The sequence below is a fragment of the Pongo pygmaeus genome, chromosome 18, assembly GCF_028885625.2.
Source record: "Pongo pygmaeus isolate AG05252 chromosome 18, NHGRI_mPonPyg2-v2.0_pri, whole genome shotgun sequence".
Lineage (NCBI taxonomy): Eukaryota > Metazoa > Chordata > Mammalia > Primates > Hominidae > Pongo > Pongo pygmaeus.
In genome coordinates, this window is record NC_072391.2 from 12,675,282 (window position 1) to 12,695,121 (window position 19,840).

Here is a 19,840-nt window from a genome sequence, read left to right on the forward strand (position 1 = left end):
GGGTGACTCACCAAGCCCAGCTAATCTTTAGTTTTATTTTTGTAGAGCCAGGGTCTCACTATGTTGCCCAGGCAGGTCTTGAACTCCTGGCCTCAAGTGATTCTCCTGCCTCAGCCTCCCAAAGTGCTAGGATTACAGGTGTGAACCACCGCACCCAGCCTACTTCTGCCATATTTTGTTGGCCAGTGTGACAAGGATTGCTACTCTCCTACCCACCCTCCTTTCACCACATATGCACATGCACGTGTGTGCATGTACACACACATACACACACACACGCGCACACACCACAGCCCACCTTGGCTCAAGTCCTCTTTTCTGAGAGGACTTTTCTTTGTGGCTTCCTATAATTCAGTGGAAAATTCATTGTTTGGGGATGAGAAAGGTTGAAGCACCAAAAGCTGTACCAAGGGGAATGTTTGCCTCTGCCTCTGACACACAGCTCTGTTCTGGGAGTGAGCTGGTTTTTAGCGGAGATGGAGTCCCACCTTGGCTGCAGTGAGCCGGAAAGGGACTTGGCAGCTCCGCTTTCTACCCAGGGAGCTGCCGGTACGACTGTTGCTTTTCACTCGGGCATAGTCTGCTCAGAAGCCCCAATTCAAGACAGCTTAGCTTACTCCTGGTGGCAGTGGGAGCTGCCTGTTCAGCTCTAGCTCACCAGCCCCAAAGCCCACAGGATCAGCCTGATTCCCAAGCTCTGCTCGTCTCCCCAGCAAGTGAGAGTTGGGTGTCAAGAGAGTCTGAGGGATCCAGACTTGGCTTCATGGTTGATGATCTTTGCAGACAGGCAAGCACCTCCTGCCTCGAACCAGCTGCAAAGGGTATCAGGTGCTGCCATCCAGGTTCAGCTTGTAAATAGCTCAGGTGTCACCCTGCAAGGGATCCCTGCACTTGTAGACTCTACAGAGGCCATGGGCCTCCTGTGTGTGGAGCTACAGGAGTGAGCACTGAGGTGTGCTCTGATCATCCACTGTGCCGTGTGCCAGGTTTTTGGTCTGACCCACTGCTTTTGGTCTGTGTGATGATGAAATGAGGTCAGAGCCTGCAGTTATTCACAGTAACGATTTGTTAATGATAGCTACTGTTTATTATTATTTTATTTTATTTTTTTGAGACAGAGTTTTCACTCTTGTTGCCCACACTGGAGTGCGGTGGCGTGATCTCGGCTCACTGCAACCTCTGCCTCCTGGGTTCAAGAGATTCTCCCACCTCAGCCTTCCAAGTAGCTGGGATTACAGGCATGCACCACCACGCCTGGCTAATTTTTGTATTTTTAGTAGAGCTGGAATTTCACCATGTTGGCCAGGCTGATCTCAAACTCCTGACCTCAGGTAATCTGCCTGCCTTGGCCTCCCAAAGTGCTGGGATTACAGGTGTGAGCCACCGCACCCAGCCACTACTGTTTATTTAATGAGCTGATACATGCAAAGCCCTTATCACAGTGCAAGGGAAATTCAAAGTGCTCAGAAAGTATTAGCTCAATAAGTGACAACTGTGTGCCAGACACTGTGCTAAACTCCTACCCAAGAGGGATAAGAGTCTAGGGGCGAATGGCAGAGAGTCTAGAACAATGTTGCCTGGGCTCAACGCCCTCCTTACCACTTACTTATGCAAGCTAGTTCTCTGTGCCTCAGTCTCCTCATTTGTAAAATGAGCATAACCACAGCACCTTTTTTATAGGATTATGTGAAGGTGTGGTGAGCTAATAGGTTGAGAATTAGGCTCAATAACATCTTGGCTGTCATTATTACATATATCTGTGTTTCATTCTTGCCTCTGGCTGGAATGTTCCTCCCAGCTCTCCATATGGCCGATTTCTCATCCTTCAGGACTTGCCCCACTCTGCAACCCCATCACTAGTTTATCTTTTTCACTTATTTATGCAGTCTGCTCTTGTCCTAGGACATGAGCTCCAGGAGGGCGGGAAACATCTTGCTTTGTACACTGCTGTGCCCTCTGCACCCAGCAAGGCGCCTGTGTATAATAGGTGCTCAATAACATAAAATGAACAAATAATCCTCACCTGTTTCATTCATTCTACAAATACGTACTGAGTGCACAGTCATGAATAAGATGTTCCTGCCCTGGTGAGTCTTATATTTTAGCAAATTAAAAAAACTCTGGACAGGGCTGCCAGGTGAGGTTGGCCAGTCTGTACACTGCACAAAGGCACCTGGACAAGGGGGAACATGGGGGCTGCAAACCAGTCTGGGTTCTGCTTGCCAAGCTGGGAGTCCTGGTGTGGAGCCTTTTAACCCAGAGGGGCACCTTTTTGTAGTTAATGCACAGTCATCATAAGATGTGGATAAATTACTGACCCCGTGTCACAGATCTAAGCAATACTTATAGTCACACTCCTACAAAGGAATGGACTTCTGACTTCTTTGGAGGACCTCTCTGCAGGCAAAGGCACAGTGTGCTGGAAGTGCCCCTGAACCCCATTTGTCAGGTAGTAAAGCGCTGCTTGGAGGAATCAGGGCATGATGGTGCAATTCCACGTCCAGTGGACTGTAAGTCCGCGCACCTTCCAAATGGTCACTCTTCCTCTCAGGCCTCTCTCTGCATGCAAATGTCTCCCTCCTCACGCTCACCTTTTTCCTTGGGCCTCTCAAATGTCTTCTTTTCAGATTTCGTAGCTTTTCTTTCTTTAGCATCACATGAGGGCAAGTGGTGCTACAACTGTCTCCCGCGAGAGTTCTGCCGCCTGTACTCTCCCACACCTCAGTCTCCTCACCTGTAGAAAGGGGTCAGTCATTTGTACCCTGCTTCACTTGGTGTGTATGTGAAGGTGCTTTGAAATCAAGTGCTCTGCAAACTGGAGAGAATTACTACTAGTATTCCGTGAAACTACAAGCTGACCCAATTCCACTCATTTAATCCTTCTCTTGCTCTGTTGCCCAGGCTAGAGTGCAGTGGCGTGATCTCAACTCACTGCAACCTCTGCCTCCCTGGGTTCAAGCAATTCTCCTGCCTCAGCCTCCCGAGTAGCTGGGACTATAGGTGTGCGCCACTACACCTGGCTAATTTTTTTGTATTTTTAGTAGAGATGGGGTTTCACCATGGTGGCCAGGCTGGTCTCAAACTCCTGACCTCAAGTGATCTGCCCGCCTCGGCCTCCCAAAGTGCTGGGATTACAGGTATGAGCCACCGTGCCAAGCCCTTCCCCCCTATCTTTAATGAAGGTCTACCATGTGCCTGGCACAGGGGATATCCATGCCCACTTCTATGGGATTCAGGCCTGGTTTCCAGCTTGGCCTTCAGGCTTTTCCCACCACACCCCAAACGCTGTCCCTGGCTTGTGGAGTGGGGAGGGCCAGCCTGGGACTTTCACGCCAGCCCGACTGGGGCAGACTCTCTGAACCCCACTGGATCTCCAACTTGGGAGGCCCTGATGTTCTGCTGTTTGTCAGCCACAAGGTTCTGCCTAGAACTCCTTTCCCGAATCTCAAAGTTAAAAAAAAAAAAAGGCAGGGCCCCAGGGGTTGGAGTTGCATACATTGTTTTAATCCAAAGAAGTCAGCCTCCTAAGTATTGCTTAAACAGGTTTATCAGAATTAAGTAGGCACAACACTCATACTTTCAGAAAAGCATTTCCAGCCGGGGGAGTAACGTGGCACTCACCAGCATGATGTCTGTTTTGCCAACTTGCTGAAGAATGAGTAACCTGAAATGAAGAAGCGAGAATCCCACCCTCAGCCCCCCAACAGCTTCCTTAGCTTCTTTTTCTTCTGAGTCACTCCCTGAAACAGTCGCTGCATCTAAGACCAGCCTCGGGCTAAACCCAGCTGGCCTGAAGGCTCAACTCACATCAAACGGAGCTGGGAGTCGCTTTTGTGTGTGTCCGCAGTTTGAAGTGTCCTCTCTGAAGGTGAAGTGGGGGAAGCAGGTGCGCTCCGGGATGAAGTGCAGGGAGGCAAACTCTGGCTGGGTTCCTGTAAACATCCATCGCAGTTGCAAATAATCAGAAGCCAAGGCCAGGCCATCGGTGTGACGCTGCAGGCAGATGAGGTCTTGGGACGCCCCTTGCGTTCCCCCTTCTCTGGGAGCAGGTGCCTTCCCAACCTCAGCAGTCAGTCCCAATCTCTCTTCCACTCTCCTGGGTCCAAACAGGAACCTCTCTGTTGGCACGAAGCTTTTGAGGGGAGCAGGCCTAACAAGAAGGAAAAAGGGGGGTTACTAGCATGGAAGCCCCACCCTGCCACCAGGTTGACTGGGGACAGGGACCAATCCACCAGCCTCGGGAGGTTTGGGATGGGGCAGGGAAGCCTTCCTCTATCCCTCAAATTTAGGGAACCACTGGGAGCCCCAGACTCAGGCTGAAAATGTCTTTCTGCAAATATAAAACCCTTTTTAATGAATTTGCCTAATTTCTCAGAGACCCTGGGCTGGAGAACCAGCACAATGTCACACGGGAGAGGAAGGACTGTCCTGTTTATTGGGAGGGAGGAGGGGGATGCTGGTGCAGCCTGCTCAGGAGTCACCCAGGGTCTGAGGGCTGACTTGCAGCTCTGGGCCAGCTGAGCCAGCGCTGGGTAGTGGGCAGGGCTTGGCAACACATCCCACCTTGCCCGGAAAAATGCTTTGCAACCTACAGGAAGGCACTAGCCACAGCCAAGTTACTCAGCAGCCCCACTTGGCTCTTTCTTCCAGGATGCAGCATCATCTCCGTGGCCTGGCCCCCTGGCACGTCCCCATTTCCCACTGCCTCTCTGTGTGCCTAGCTGTGTGCCAGTGTCTCTGCAGCACCTCGTGTTCCCATGCCCAACCACTCTGCAGCCCCCTCAAGCCCTGCTCTGATTCCAAGTCTCATCTGCCAGCTCACTATCCCTTCCACAAACTTCACTGAACATCTCGCAGAACTTGTGTGTTAAACATGTGACATGTATTGTTGTTTGACAGGGTGCTATTGACATTTGGGGTAGGACAATTCTTGGATGTGGGGTGGCTGTTCTGGGCACTGAGTATTTAGCAGCATCCCTGGCTCCAGGCCACTAAATGCCAGTAGCACCCCTGGCCACTGGAACAACTAAAAATGCCCTCCTACCCTATTTCCAAGGTTGACCTAAGGGGGCGGAACTGTTTCCATTGAGACCCATGCATCGTATAAGATAAGAAACTGAGATTCTTATCATTTTATAGGATAAGAAATTGAGGTTCAGAGAAGCCAAATAACCTGCCTAAAAACGCACAGCTATGAGAGGCAAAGCTGGCACTGGCTTGGTAATAACGATGGAAACGGTCTGAATGAGAGCAGGTACCATTTCCTGAGCTCTTAGCAGAGGCTGAGGACCCTGCTAAGTGCCATGAGACCTTAGCAGAGGCTGTGGGTGCCTCGCCCCATTCCCTCCACTCACTCTTCCTTGCAGGTCGACCTGCCCTTCTTTGCTGAGGCCTTTCTCTGCCTCCAGAGCCTGCTTGGTCCCCCGGCTGTAAGTGCAGGCAGAGCTAATGTCTTCCCATAGCTGCCCTCCACCAGCCTGCTCCTGAGACACCTGCTGGCCAGCAGCCTGAAGCGGAATCCTTTACTCAGATTCAGCCGCACAGATGCTCAATGCAGAGATCTCCAAGGCCTGTGGTCATCCTTGAGCCCATCTCAGATTTGTGTGGATGGGGTGTTAGAGAACATGGAATCAGCTGGATAGAGTGGTTCATGCTTGTAATCCCAGCACTTTGGGAGGCTGGGGTGGGAGGATCACTTGAGGCCAGGAGTTTGAGACCAGCCTGGGCAACACAGTGAGACTCTGTCTCTATAAAAAATTTGAAAATTAGCCAGGCATGGTGTAGTCTCAGCTACTTGGAAGGCTGAGGCAGGAGGATTGTGTGAGCCCAGCAGTTCAAGGCTGCAGTGAACTATGACTGTACCCCTGCACCCAGCCTGTATGACAGAGACCCTGTCTCAGAAAAAAACAAACAAAGAGAAGATGGAATTATGCGGTGAGGACCTCACTCCTCTCCCAATCCTGTGACCACAAACAGCATCCCCAACAGTCTCAGCCAGGCGCTAGTCTGGCTGTAGCTGCCCTCTTGTGTGCAGATCTCCAGTCTGAATGGGCTACACGTAGAATTTACTAACACTCCTGTTTTCATTGTGTTTATCTGTAGGGTTACCTTCTATTTATAGCAAATGATGCCAAGTTTCCATTTCTGGTAGTAATATAGTTTTTGTTTTCAAAGTGGCTCGCGCCTGTAATCCCAACACTTTGGGAGGCTAAGGTGGGTAGATCACTTGAGGTCAGGAGTTTGAGGCCAGCCTGGCCAACATGGCGAATTGAGGTCAGGAGTTTGAGACCAGCCTGGCCAACATGGCGAACTGAGGTCAGGAGTTTGAGACCAGCCTGGCCAACATGGTGAATTGAGGTCAAGACTAGTCTGGCCAACATGGCGAAACCCCGTCTCTACTAAAAACAAACAAACAAAAATACAAAATTAGCCAGGCATGGTGGCAGTCGCCTGTAGTCCCAGCTACTCGGGAGGCTGAGGCAGGACAATAGCTTGAGCTAGGGAGGCGGAGGTTGCAGTGAGCTGAGATCATGCCACTGCACTATAGCCTAGGTGACAGAGTGAGACTCTGTCTCCAAAAAACACAAAAGTTTCTTTTTTCAAAACATTTCACTTTAAAAGGAGCCAATTTAAAGAAAACTGTTAATAGTTCAGGTAACAGGCAGATACAGGAAAAGCTGCTGACAGTGTTGTATGAGGTTTGAGGGCTTTGATCCAAGCTGGTCCCACTCAGTCCATAGCAGAGAATGAAAGGGCCCAGAGAGGGTGGTGACCTCTGCCTGAAGTCACACAGTGAGTCGAGGACAGGGAGGTGACCCCAGGCTTCTATATGTAGGGCTGGAGGATGTTCTGGGACACAGTTCAATTCTCATCTGTCACCCACTTTGGCTATTAGAGATCAACCCCTCCGATCCTGTGTCTTGCAATGGCAGCCTTGGCAAACCCTAAATGAAAATTGTGACACTTGACATTTATGAAGCATTTACTTCGTGTTCACCTTGCACTACTCTAACTCATGTCTTAACTCACTTATTCCTCAAAAACAACTCTAGGAGGTAGGGCCAAGTAGGACCATTATCCCTGCATTTCACATGGAGCTCAGAGAGGTTAAGCAAGCTATGCAAGGCCACACAGCTCATAAATGGCAGAGCCAGGATTTGAACCCCCGTGGCCTGACCCCAAAGCGGAAACCACTCGGCACTGCAGGTTCATCCCTTTTCTCTAAGACAGGGGTATCCAATCTTTTGGCTTCCCTGGGCCACAATGGAAGAACTGTCTTGGGCCACATATAAAATACACTAATGATAGCTCATGAGCTAAAAAAAAAAAAAAAAAATCGCAAAACAAAAACAAAACACAAATAAACCAAAAAAAAGTTCTTTTTTTTTTCCTTTTTTTTTTTTTTTTTTTTGAGACAGGGTCTTGCTTTGTCACCCAGGCTGGAGTGCAGTGGCATGATCTTGGCTCACTGCAGTTCCAGGTTCAAGTAATTCTCGTGCCTCAGCCTCCTGAGTAGCTGGGACTACAGGCACATGCCACCATGCCTGGCTAATTTATGTATTTTTAGTAGAGATGGGGTTTCACCATGTTGGCCAGGCTAAAATCTCATAACATTTTAAGAAAGTTTATGAATCTGTGTTGGGCCACAGTCAAAGGCGTCCTGAGCTGTATGCAGCCTACAGGCCGCACGGCTGATTGAACAAGTTTGTTCTAAGGCATCAAGAGCCCCAGGCTGAAAAGCACCCCAGAGCTGCAGCTTATAGAACCCAGGGCAGCAGGTTCTACAACCTTCTGACATCATTAGAGCACAGCAGACAAGTTATCAGCCACTAGATTTTTTCCCCCTTTCTGAAACTGTAACCTTTCATTCCAGCCATTCCTCAGAGCTGGACAGAGGACGTGGCTGGCTGGCTGGTTTCTGTAGTCAGAATGACAGTTGGGTACTAGATCCCCTTCGTGAAGCAATGTCTTAGCTCAATAACTCTGCAGAGAAGCTGCCTGGTTCAGGATGTGGCTTAAGTAAGAAGATGGCCCTGGCGTTTTACGGGCACTGGTGGGCTAGGCTCTGAAAGTGGTAGAAGGGGATTCTTTCCTGGAGTTCAGCTGCCTGCTGTCCTGCTCCTCAGGGCAAAGGGTGTGAGATCTGCATTTAGCCTGTCTGCACTGATTGTGGTTCTGCCCCTTCCTGGCTGTGTGACCTCAGACAAGTCACCCACCCTCTCTGGGCCAGTTTCCTCATCTGGAAAAGGGGACAGTGCCCACCGCATTGGGCTGTTTGTGTCCATGGAGTGCCTGACAATACCCAGCACACATGAGGCATCAGTACGTGGTGGTTCCTTCCCTCCTTAGCCCCACCTGTTCCCAGGTAGAAACCAATACTGGCAGGGAACCTTCTCAAGGCTGGGGGCCTTCTGAAAGCAGCATCACTTTTCCTCCTTCAAAGACCTTGCCTTCTAGAAACCCATTGCTCATTCCTTTCTCCATGTACCAAACAATCAATTAAAGTGGCTAAAGACAGATGTCACCCTCCCCTACTCACGCAGCCATTCTGATACTCCACGCTGATGACAGGCTATGTAGCAGGAGGGTCTCTACCTTATCTCTGGATGAAGGCATGGCTGGGGTCTGGCCATCTCCTGGTGGCTGGAAGGAGACAGACAGCAAAGGAGAAGTTGCCTGTCTCTGCACAGGTCCATGTCCCTGAGGAAAGCCAACATCACAGAGAAATGATGGCCACTTTCTCAAACCTGACTTCAGATTTGCACGTTGGCTGCCAAAGCTGATCAGCAGCGGGCTTTGTGAAGATGCCTGGTCTACCATGTGCCTCCAGCTCATCACACCCAAGACTCCCTGAGGCCTCTGGAAGGGCAGCACTTGCCTAGTGCCTTCCTCCAGGTCCTGCCACATCCAAGAACCACCTGGACTATTATATACTTAGTATTTTAAACCAACGTACTTTTTAAATTCCAATTTTTTAATAAGATCATTTATGTCACTATATAACACCCAAAGCAGTAGAATTTGTCATACACAGAAGGCAATGCTAAAAATACAATGAAAATGGAACCAGGAAGTCTAGATTGATACCCTTGGCCTGTACAACTGAGCCTGGTGTCAGTCAAAAGGGCAAAGCAGTAGGTACTCAGGGGGTGTCAGGGCCCTGAAAGCCGATCTGATCTGCTGCTGTGTATTCACTGCCGCCCTGGGACGCCTCCAGCAGACCACCTCACTGGGGGAAGCATCAGGACAGTGTGGCCAGGAGCCCAATGCTGCCATCTCATAGATGGGTATCTGAGGTGAGTCATCGAACTTCTGCAAGCCTCAGTTTCCTCCCTTGTCTAATGGAACGCTCCTTGGCAGCTTCACAGGGTGATGCTTGGGGCAAGTGATGGAGATGTGGGAGAGGCAGTTATTTTTAACCACCCAGCCAAGCCCCTTGCCAGGAGGGACTCCCAGGAATGAAGCCTTACCCTGGAGGGAGTTCCCCGCCACTCCAAGCTTGGGGCCTGGAATGGCAGCTGTGAGGGCACCAGCATCATCTGGGAACTCACTGGGTACCAATTATCACCGCCCTTGGGCTACTTCAAAGGGTGCCCACACAGACACACCCTCCTTGGTAACCAGTCCTCAGGAGGAAGGGCACCCAAGGAAAGAGGGAAGGCTTCCTGGGCTAGAGCCCCTTCAGGGTCTGACACGCCATTGACACTGACCACGTCATTCATTAAGCAAGCACCGACTATACATCATTCACTATCCCAATCTAATTTGCACAAGCCCTTAGGCAGGTGCTGCTATTATCCCTGTTTTACAGAGAAGGAAACCGAGGCTTAGAAGATGAAGTCTGAGGTGTTGGTGGAGCTGGGATTTAAACCAAAATGTGTCCAACTGCAAAGCATGTCAGCAACAATTTTAGAGGTTACACGGAGGTGACCCTAAGTAACAAGGAATCACATATAGTGAGCAAGCAATTTGCTTTTCAGTTTTTGGTCAATCGTTATGATTATTTAGAGGAGAAAGTTCAGTTTGGTGCTGGTATATCTTATGTTTATCACCTGACAGTTGTTAATCTCTTTTTAACAAAGAGAGCAGGCCAAGGCCCTGTGTCTTTAGCTGGCTTTGGTATTTGGCCAAAAGTTAATGACTTTGGCAGTTAGTGTTTTTATCCATGCCAAATGATGATGATTTTCTCTTTAGTGACAGACATTTTTTAAAAAATAAATTCACATAAAAAAGTAGTTTTACAGATGAAGCACTAAAACTAGTGTATTTCATCTTAAACTGCAAATTATAAAGGGAATAATAGTAACTTAACAGCAGAGAGACCTGGCAGACACCACCTTCACCAACTGATCAAAGTTAACATCGCCAGAAAGGGAACAGATGACATGTGCCTCTCGATAAGATGCACTGAAGACACACACTCACTTCTGCAATATTCCTGCCAAGAATGCCTCATCTGAATCTAATCTCGAGTATAACCATCAGACAAACCCAAATTGACAGACAGTTTACAAAACACCAGCGTTGTACTCTTCTAATATGTCAATGTCACAAGAGATAAAGACAGACTGAGGAGCTGATCCAGACTGAAGAAGGCTCGAAATTAATGCAAAAGCTCATCTGGGATTGCATCCTGGACCTCAACTCTCCCCTTTTTATTGTTAAGGGACACTATTGGGACAATTTTTTTTTTTTTCTTTTTGAGACAGGGTCTTGCTCAGTCGCCCAGGCTGGAGTGCAGTGGTGCAATAATAACTTGCTGCAGCCTTGAACTCCCGGACTCAAGCGATCCTCCTGCCTGAGCCTTCCGAGTAACTGGGACTATGGGCATGTACCACAACACCTCACTATTTTTTTTTTTCCTACTTTTTGTAGAGACAGGGTCCCACTATGTTGCCCAGGCTGGTTTCAAACTCAAGTGATCCTTCCACCTCAGCCTCCATAAAATTTGAATAAAGTTGTAGATGAGATTGGTCATAGGATTGTATAGTGTATCAATATTAGATTTGCTGATTTTCACAACCCTACTGTGGTTATGCAAATTTGTCCTTGTTCTAAGGAAATAAACACTGAATTATTTAGGAGTAAACGTGCATAATGAACTCATTTTCAAATGCTTATGAAAATTACACATATACACGTGTGTGCATATACACAGGCATGCATATACAGAGGGAAGTGCATGCATGTGTACGTGAGCAAAGGGCTAATTGGTGCAACTGGTGAATTTGGGTGGGCATTCTTCGTGCTCTTGCAACTTTTCTGTAAGTGTGAAATTATTTCATAACAGAGGTTTTTGTTTGTTTGTTTGTTTGTTTTTAATTCAGGAAAAAGTTGCAAGAGTGCGTATGAAACAGGCCTGGCAGAAACTATGAGCTGGTGTTCCAAGGTCGGGGATGGGGAGCCCTCACTGGAGGCACCCCTCAAACCCTCAGTGCTGTGGCCAGGGAACCGGGCTGGCAGTCTTACTTGGCTTTATTCCCTCGGCCTCCACTTCCCCATTCTGTGCCTCTGTTTATTTGTGAGACGGGGATAAAGAGGTCTGCCACTTTTATTGTGATCTTAGGTTTCCCAAAAGCAGAGTATGCTTTCAAAAGTTCTGGGAGGAAAGCTAGCAGATAAACCAGAAATATGAATATCCAAATTGAGAGAAGCCCTCACTTTCTTAGTTCAGCAAAACAGACACATGAGCTGTAAGTGGGGCAGACCCTGCCTGTTTCTTGGCTGAAATCTCCAGTTTGTATAATTCGGGGCTAAGAGAGCGGGGCCCTTGACATCTCACTGTCTTGAGACACATACTGGGATTTTCTCCTGTCTGAAGACGCAGCTGGCACCAATGTACCCTGTGGCCAAGGACCTTCTAGGTGAGCCTCATGTCAGGAGCAGAGCTGGAGAGGTGGCCAGGCCTGGGGGTATACTTGCCTCCCTGTGTCACCATTGTCTGTCTCTTGCTTAGATGACAGCCACAGCTTCCTGGCCTGGTTTCCTGCATCCGCCCTGACCCCTGGCTGTGGGATCTCCCATAACTTGAATCTGACTGTGTCCCTGCGGAAGGTTTGGGTTTCTGACCTGGGCAGCTATATGTCCAGCACAGGCGTTCTGCTGATAGCACAGGCCACAAATTGGCAAGGAGGGACCAGGTTAGGAAGAAGCAGCTGTGGTTCCTAGTTGGGAGATAACTGAAGCCTAGGAAATCCTGGAATAAGATAGACCAATGCGTCTGATAACCCTCAGTTCCAAATCTGAGCTGCACCAGGACAAGCCGACTCTGGTGGCAATGTTCTCCAGTCTCTGCATTTTCAGCTCGCTGTGTGCCAAGAGAGGGCTGGCAGGTACCAGCAGCTTTCACTTTCATTAGGAACCAGGATGAATAATCCAACTGAGCTGCCTCTGCACCAGAACTGCTGGGACATGAGGACTCTCCCTGGCTCCCAAGCCAGCCACTGCGGCCCTTTCTTCTGGGAAGGAGGGAGCTCCCGATTCCCCATTCCCTGCTCCTGGGCAACAATTAACACCCTAGGAAAACCACAGAACCAGCTCTCCAGGGTTCTGGTGCCTTGGGGACCACAGGGCAGCAAGAAAGGTCTCCTAAGGGTCCTGGGGCTGGGAAGGCAGAGTGGGAAGTCTCCCCCAGCTAGGCTAGACCTGGACCTCCCTGACACTCAGGCAGCCTATCCTCTTCTGCTCATGGGATACAAATATTCTTGCACGAGTACAGGTGCAGGTTTGTACATTCGCAAGGGCATGGGTATAACACGCTTTCCATTGTATCTGACTATGAATATGAGTGGTTAATATTAATACATCTCTTACTACATACAAGGAGGTCTAAGTGCTTTATGTATATATCACTTAATCCTCACAACAAGGGAGATTTTCATTATTTCCATCTTCTAGAAGAGGAAACCAAAGTACAGGGAGGTTAAGCAGCATGCCCAAGGTCACAGCTACCCTGGGATGTGAACCCAGGGCCCTGGCTCTTAACCATGACCCTAATACTGCCTCCTCAAGTAGGTGCTCAGCAAATGTTTGAGGAACTGAATTATGTGGGTCCACACATAAGAGAAAAAAAAAGCGGCAGCAAAAGTGGGTGCACCTGTTCATCTTGAGATTCATCCTGGGCCCCACTGCGTGACATGCTCCACGCCCTTAGTCACTGTTTCCTGGATTGGCGTGTGGGGAACACATGTGACCACAGGAGAATGGCTGAGAAAGAGCAGGACTGACTACCGGCGTTCCCCTGCCTATGGAAAGGGGCCTGGAGATGAGGCTCGGTCAGATCATCTTGAGGCCTTTCCTGGCGGCTTCCCTGCTGCTAGCCACCCCTCTCATACCCTGGGGTTCTGAGCTTCCTCGGCACTTGAGGGCAAGGCCTCCTTCACTTGGATTTGAGGGTGGGGAGGAAGGAAGGCTGTGCATGGCTTCCACCACTTCTCCAGGCCTCCCCACTTCCCAGGGTCAGGCCCTGACGCCCCGAGAGCTTTGCAAGGGTGTCCCTGAGAGATACTTCCTGGTGTTTCTGCTTAAACAGCGTTTGCTGCAAAATATGTCGAAGCATTTGGGATTCAGTTTTTAGTTCAGAATATGCCAATGTTTTCATTTGGAAGGGGAAGTGTTTCTGTTGATGTGGTAAAGAGATAAAATAAGACGTTCTTCACCAAGTTACGCTGCTTCAAAGTCAAATGCTTAGCTTGGAGACAGGGATTTATCTTGGGATCGCAGGGCCTTAGCACATGGCCTGGAAGAAGAGCAGGCACGGTCAAAGTCTGTTGAATGAGAGAGTGCATGTGCAAAGGGCCTACACCCAGGAGTGCGATAGAATCAATGCTCAGTACAGATTTTGAATGGATTCCATAGGTTCTACTTTCGAGAGTTGTTCTCAGTCTGTTCATGTTTCTCTATCTTCACTAAACTCCCCTCATCCAAGCCTCTGTCACCTCTGGCCTGGACAACTAACAGCATCCGAGGTGGTGGCCCTGCTTCCCCTCTTACCCCTCAGCTCATTCTGTCCACAATTGCCAGAGTCATTTTTGCAAAATGGGAATGGGATTGTGTCATCTCCTGCCTAGACCCTTCCAATGGCTTTCCACTGCTCTTGGCTATGGCCTTCCAGGTCCTCCACGGTATGACTCCCAGCCACCTCACTGACCTCTCCTGGGGCTGTTCTCCAGCCACACGGGCCTCCTTTTGGTTGCTGGAAAAATCAACTCTCTCTCACCTGAAGGTCTTAGCACTACTGGTTCCCTCAGCCTGGACTGCTTTTCTCCAGATCCTTCTATCAAATTAAGGCTCAGCTCAAAAGCATCATCTCCTTAGAGAGGCTTTCTCTGACCCCTCAGCTAAAGCAGCCCACCATCTCTATTCTACCGTTTCACTTCTGTTTCACTCCATGTCTACACCTACAGAGACCATCTACTAGATGCCAGGCACAGTTTTAAGTGCTGAGGACATGGCAGTGAACACAACAGGGAAGCTCATGTCCTTCTTGCCTGCCTTCATAGTTCTGAAAAAATCTGATTCTCTTGTTTCGGTTCCTACTAGTCTTCCTCACCAAGTGCCAAAGGGCCAAGGATGGGTCTGTCTTGTTCACTGTGTTCACTCACCAGGCACTGTACTGAACAAACAAGCATTTGTTCTGTAAAAGAGTGGACGGATGGATGGCAGGCAGGCAGGCAGGGGAGGTGTGCAGAGCACCTGGCACACACTCCCCCTGGCACTTGGTTCTTGCTAAGATCTTACTGAGCTCAACTGACGCTTTCTTCAAAGAAATCTCACTGTGAACCCATTAGGAGAGCCCTCTGCCCCCAGCTATGCTGTCAGTAGGTCCTACCCCACCCTGTACCACCATCTGCAACGGACTCAATGTTTGTGTCTCCTCAAACTTCGTATGTCGAAACCCTGATCTCAAATGATGGTATTGTGGGGTGAGGCCTTAGGGAGGTGATTAGGTCATGAAGGCAGAGCCTTCATGGATGGGATTAGTGCCCTTATAAGAACAGTAAGAAGTAAATGTTTAAGTCCCCCAGCCTATGGTGTTCTGTTAGTGCAGCCTGAACTAAGACACCCTCTGCCTGTGGTTGTCTTGGCAAAGCCAGGCAATGCAGGAGGCGGGTGGACTCAGCCCGCTTGGGGTGAATGGCATTAGTGTCCATTTTCCTAAAGGAGCCCTTGCCCACCATATCTCAGCATCCCCTCTTCATTGCCACTTAGACCCTGTGCCCAGTGACACTCCACTATTGTCCAGCCTCAGGGGCTGAGCCAAGGCATTCCTGCCTGCCCTGTGACCCTCACCAGACCTGGCGGCTGCCTGACAGCTTGTCTGGCTCATGTGTTCTCTCTCATTGAGTCCAGCTGCCTCTCTTCCTTGTGACTATGACCAAGTCTTACTCCTTCCTGGACCTTCATTTCCCTACCTCTCACATACACAGTGGGCTGGATGCTGGATGCAAAGCTCCCTCGTCACAGCCCCAAAGACAGGACTCGACCATCTCAGTGCAATGACCCTGTGGTCCCTTCTCCCGAGGACCTAAGAGCCCCCTGAGTGCTTGCAAACACTGCAGACAAAGTGAGCCCTAGCACCAGCTCCCTGCCTGCCTGTTCTATGAAGGGAGCCTACAAAACTGGCAGCCCCTGCAGTTCTGAGCTGCAGAACTGATGAGCTGGGGCACCCTGAAACCTGACTCCAAAACAGCAAACCCAAGGCCAAAAGGAAGTACGGGCTTCTTTGCTTGCGATTTCTCCTCTCACAGCCTTGGCCTGGAGCCCCTGCACTTAATCCCCACCCAGCCACCCCAAGGGCCACAGTACAAAGGTGATTCATGCCTGGCTCCCTGTGTCTTCTGACACCCCTAAATCTTTATCCTTCTGGGACGAGCAAGAATCCCCCAAAAGCCAAGGTCATCATCAAGCCAGGATGAGGATGGGGGAGGAGCTGACAGCTCTGCCTCAAATGGATTTGGGAGCGAAGGCTTTTTCCATAAGCTTTGGGGTGTAAGTCACAGGGCTACCCCAAATGTAACTTACTCTCGGGGTCCCCTTCCTTTTCACCAGCTGTCCCCTTTGCTGGGGGAAGCTTTCCAGCCCAAACGAAGGGCTTAAGAGGAGTCTGGCCATTCCTGGCATCCAGTTAGACCTGGAGGAGGTGAACAGAGGAGAAGCCTGAAGGAGGGGTGTGTATCCGGCCTGGGGATGCCTCCCTCTCCCTTGCCAGCGCCCCAACCCGCCCTCATCCTGTTCAGAGAGGGCACTTACAGGCCTCGGAGGCAGGGGAGGGTCTCCTCCTGGGGAACCATCCCCGTCCAGATGGTGCCCCCAACCAGCTGCGGCGGTATGATCTGGGCGGCTGGTCCAGGGAGTGGGTTGCGGATCGTGGAGGGAAGAGGGGAACGGCAGTCGAGACCCTACTCCAAGTACCCATCAAAGACGTCGAGCTCCGAGTCAGCATCGTAAAGGCCCGAGCCGGGGTCGGAGAGCACGCCGAGGTCCACGAGCGCCTGGTCCATGTCCTCGGGCAGGAAGACGAGGCCCACGTTGAGAACGATGTACTCCATGAGGAAGGCGTAGTACAGGATCAGCACATTGACGAAGAACAGGCCCACGTAGAACATAGAGGGCAGCAGCGGCGGCGGCACGTAGGGGACCAGGGGGCCCAGTGCGTCCAGGTGGGCCGCGACCCGGGCGCCGAGCATGCAGCGGGTGGCAAGGGCGGCGGCGGCCCGGCGATCCCGGCGAACTCAGCCGCTGCGGCGCCCGGGCGGCCGGCGAGGGCACAGCGCAGCCATCCAGGGGTACCCTGGAGCCCGACAGAAGCAGGGCCGGGCTCCAGATGTCCCCTGGCAAACGCGCCCCGACCCCCGAAATGCGCCAGGCGGGTCACCGCACCCCGAGATGTGCCCCCAAGGCCCTCTCGACCGCCCGGGCGGCGAAGCGGGCCCCCCTGAAGTGGCCGGGGGCTGCCCCGCTCCGTCGAGGCGCCTCCCTGGCGCTCGCAGGGCCTCGCAGAGCCAGCGGGGATCCCACCGCGGCTCAGTGTCTAGGGCGGGTCCCGGCAGCCGTCTCTCCCGCCCGGCCCCGCAGGTCCTCGCACCCCCACCGCGCCCCCGCAGGCCCAGAGCCCATGGCTGCGGCCGCCGCGTAGCCCTCCCGGTCGCGCTCGGAGCTCCGCCTCCCGAGCAGCCCCGAGCTCATTGGCAGGCCTTCCCCTGCACGCGCTAATTGGCCGGCTCAACGCCCACGCTGATTGGCCTCGGCCGCCAGGGGGCGGGTACCGCTTCGCTCCGCCCCTCGGGGCGCTAGCGTCTGAGTTGCTGTCCTGTTTCGGGTCTACCCTCAGATCTCAAATCGAATTCGCTCTGCGTATCGAATAGGGGGAGGGAAAAGAGACTGAACACAGTTCAAACCTAGACATAATGCTAAGGCCGCAAAAGCCGAAGGAAACGCGGGCTTCCGCTGCACCTTGCTGCGTGCCTCTTTGGGACTCCGTTTCTCCTTTAAAAGGAGGCGGGGTCGGGGAGGGGCGACGGACGGTTGCCCTGGAAATTTTGGACATTCCCAAAGCGCCAATTTTCATGGTGGAGATCCACCAGTGTCTCCTTCGCTTCTCCAAACTCTGGTTGCTGGAAGGTCTGCCCACTAGAGAACCTGAATCCTAGAGTTAAGGAACACCTGAATAAAGAGATTCCGAGGTAGTTCAGATCTTCAACCATAAGGTTGCTTTTTGTTTCTTTTTACTTTGTAAATCATGTTTAAAAGCAATAATGCACATGGCTAAACATTCAAACAACCGTGAAGTACACAGAAAAGTGAGTCTCTCCCACCCACTGGTTCCCCTGCTTTTGGGTAACCGTTGCATGTCTTTCAGGAAAACATGATCTCGCCCAAAAAGCCTTCCAAAGCAGTTCAAGAAACCTTTAAATCTCAGGCCACACTAAGCTGAGTATTTTACATGCATTGCTTAATCGGAGGCATACAAGGCAGTGTAGTATGTATGTGCGTACTTTTTACAGATGAAAAATACGAGCCCAGGGATCCTACATTTCTGAGCCTGGGTGTGTTTCTTTGGAGGCCAGATCCTGTTCTTTTTTGCTCCATAACTTTGTCTTGCCCCACTCTATATGAATTACAGGACAAACCATTAACTCTCCACTCTTATCCATTTCTCCAACTGCTGAAGGTGAGACAAACCTTACTTATTCATGCACTCTACCAATATTTGTTAAACACTTGCTATGTGCCAAACCTTGTGCTAGGCACTGGGGAGAACATTGGCCTCTGGCCCAATTCTTTCTTGAGCAGAGTTAATGGGACACAGTGGACCTTTAATAAGGTTGATATATAGAAGTGACTGAATGAATGAATGGATGGTAAACTTCAGAAGTCTTGCCCACACTGAACTTACCACTTCTAATCCAGGGGAGAAGTTAGGTATATTCTGGCTCATGCAAAAAGTTGGGTGTTTCCTTTTTCATTTTAACGTGATACTTTGGTAAATAGCATGGATTCTGGGTGAAGACCAGAGGACTCCTCTGGAAGTACAAAATGTTCAGTTTGGTGCATTGTTGCTTCCGGGCTTTTCCAACACACACACACACACACACACACTGACACAGACACACACTTAATTGAAGTGGAAAAAGAAAAAGGCTGTCAGGACAAATAAGGTTGTTATCTATTTAGTGCCGTTTTGGTTTATAAAGCGAATGAAAAATAAGGGTGCGTGCGTGGATATGAACCCTGGTTTTGCCACTTATTAACTGCATGATCTTGGGTAAGTCAACCTCTCAGTGACTCCGTTTCCGTGATGATAAAATAGGTTTGATAATAGTAACCAATTCATAGGATGGTTGTGAAAATTAAATACCTTAATATGTAAAGCCCTTAGGACAGTGGCTTTGCATAGTATACACCATCCAATACTATTCTTATTCTTATTATAAATCTAGTAATTGTTACTACAGTGGTGACTTTCCTTGACCCATCTTCGCCGATTCCCTCTCCGGGGACTGCGCCCAAAGCTTCCAACTCCCGCCCACCCGGACGCTTCTGCGGTCGCTCCTCCTCTCGCCCCGCCTTTTCTGGATGGCCGTAGGCCCGCTTTTGCGCGATGCATGCCGGGCCTTGTAGTCCGTTCGCAGAGTCCTGCCGCCGAAGGCCTCGCGGGAGAACTGCATTTCCCAGCGCCCCATGCGGCGGCGGCCGTAAAGCGCGGCGGTCGAACGGCCGGTTCCGGCTGAATGTCAGGGCTGGGCTGTGGGCCGGGGAGGAAGGCGGCTGGCGGTTCCTCCACAACCTCCGCCGCCGCATCCTCCGCTTGTGCTACCGCCGTGGGCGCTGGGCCGCTCTGCTGGTCGGGCATGAGACCGTGAGACGAGAGACGGGTCGGGGCCGCCGACATGTTTGGCCGCTCGCGGAGCTGGGTGGGCGGGGGCCATGGCAAGTCTTCCCGCAACATCCACTCCTTGGACCACCTCAAGTGAGTGTGGGGGGCGTAGCGGGAGGCCGCGGGGCTGGACAAGGGGACGGGGGCGCCGAGCTCCGGGTCGGGGCTCTAGGAAACGTGAGAGCGGCGGCAAAGGGCGCCCGGGGAAGCCCGTGTAGTGGTTAAGAGCGAGGGCTCGGGAGTCAGGGCGCCTGGGTTCGAACCCTGACCCCGTCGCTCTTGGCTGTGTGACCTTGGACAAGTCGCTTAATATCTAAGAGTCTCCGTAACCCCACCTGTAAAGCGAGAGGATGCGATTTCAGTTTATGGACACAGACTTTGTTCTTGACGGTGTCCACCAAGTTTCCTGGCGGGGTACTTCTTAAACTGAACAGTCTAGGGGGTCAAAGGCCTGGGTCCTGG

General features: G+C 50.9%; 3 protein-coding genes across 23 annotated transcripts in view; 2 read left to right on the plus strand and 1 right to left on the minus strand.

Annotated features, from left to right (window-relative positions):
- Positions 1–14,066, plus strand: part of CIITA (class II major histocompatibility complex transactivator) — a 63,275-nt gene extending 49,209 nt beyond the window's left edge. Inside the window, exon 20 of one of the 2 annotated variants that reach the window (XM_054453000.2) lies at positions 8,758–14,066. The gene's annotated coding sequence lies outside the window, so the exon portion shown is untranslated. Of the gene's footprint in view, positions 1–5,366; positions 7,403–8,757 lie in introns of those variants that run through there. The other variant, XM_054453002.2, reaches the window with a different exon arrangement.
- On the minus strand, positions 1,065–17,169 carry DEXI (Dexi homolog). 9 transcript variants are annotated; one of them, XM_063653998.1, is made up of 5 exons: positions 16,252–17,158; positions 16,024–16,132; positions 8,596–8,700; positions 3,808–4,150; positions 1,065–2,734 (listed from the first exon to the last, which is right to left on the minus strand). In XM_063653998.1, the coding sequence occupies exon 1, from the start codon at positions 16,686–16,688 to the stop codon at positions 16,401–16,403; it is 288 nt and encodes a 95-aa protein (XP_063510068.1). In that variant the 5' UTR covers positions 16,689–17,158; the 3' UTR covers positions 1,065–2,734; positions 3,808–4,150; positions 8,596–8,700; positions 16,024–16,132; positions 16,252–16,400. The 9 variants fall into 9 exon arrangements, 8 of the variants coding, with proteins under 8 accessions (XP_063510068.1, XP_054308993.1, XP_063510067.1 ...); XM_054453018.2 differs by having other exon boundaries at positions 16,252–16,394; XM_063653997.1 differs by lacking the exon at positions 8,596–8,700.
- A 1,985-nt stretch (positions 17,170–19,154) lies between these two features.
- CLEC16A (C-type lectin domain containing 16A) overlaps positions 19,155–19,840 on the plus strand; it is a 231,993-nt gene continuing 231,307 nt past the window's right edge. For 5 of the 12 annotated variants that reach the window (XR_010124241.1, XM_054452615.2, XM_063654108.1 and 2 more), the window contains exon 1: positions 19,202–19,471. Coding sequence is in view for 11 of the 12 variants with exons in the window: in XM_054452615.2 (XP_054308590.2) it covers positions 19,392–19,471 (80 nt within the window). In the remaining variant the exon portion in view is untranslated. Of the gene's footprint in view, positions 19,472–19,840 lie in introns of all 12 variants that reach the window. The other 7 variants (XM_063654106.1, XM_054452624.2, XM_063654109.1 and 4 more) reach the window with 5 other exon arrangements.

Coding starts and splice junctions, on each gene's coding strand:
- DEXI (XM_054453018.2), bottom strand. CDS start 8,696: ATGGACCTGTGCAGAGACAGGCAACTTCTCCTTTGCTGTCTGTCTCCT. Junction 4,151..8,595: donor TGCCTTCATCCAGAGATAAG/GTAGAGACCCTC, acceptor CCTTCTTGTTAG/GCCTGCTCCCCTCAAAAGCT. Junction 2,735..3,807: donor GACTCCCAGCTCCGTTTGAT/GTGAGTTGAGCC, acceptor CCCTTTCTACAG/GTGAGGAGACTGAGGTGTGG.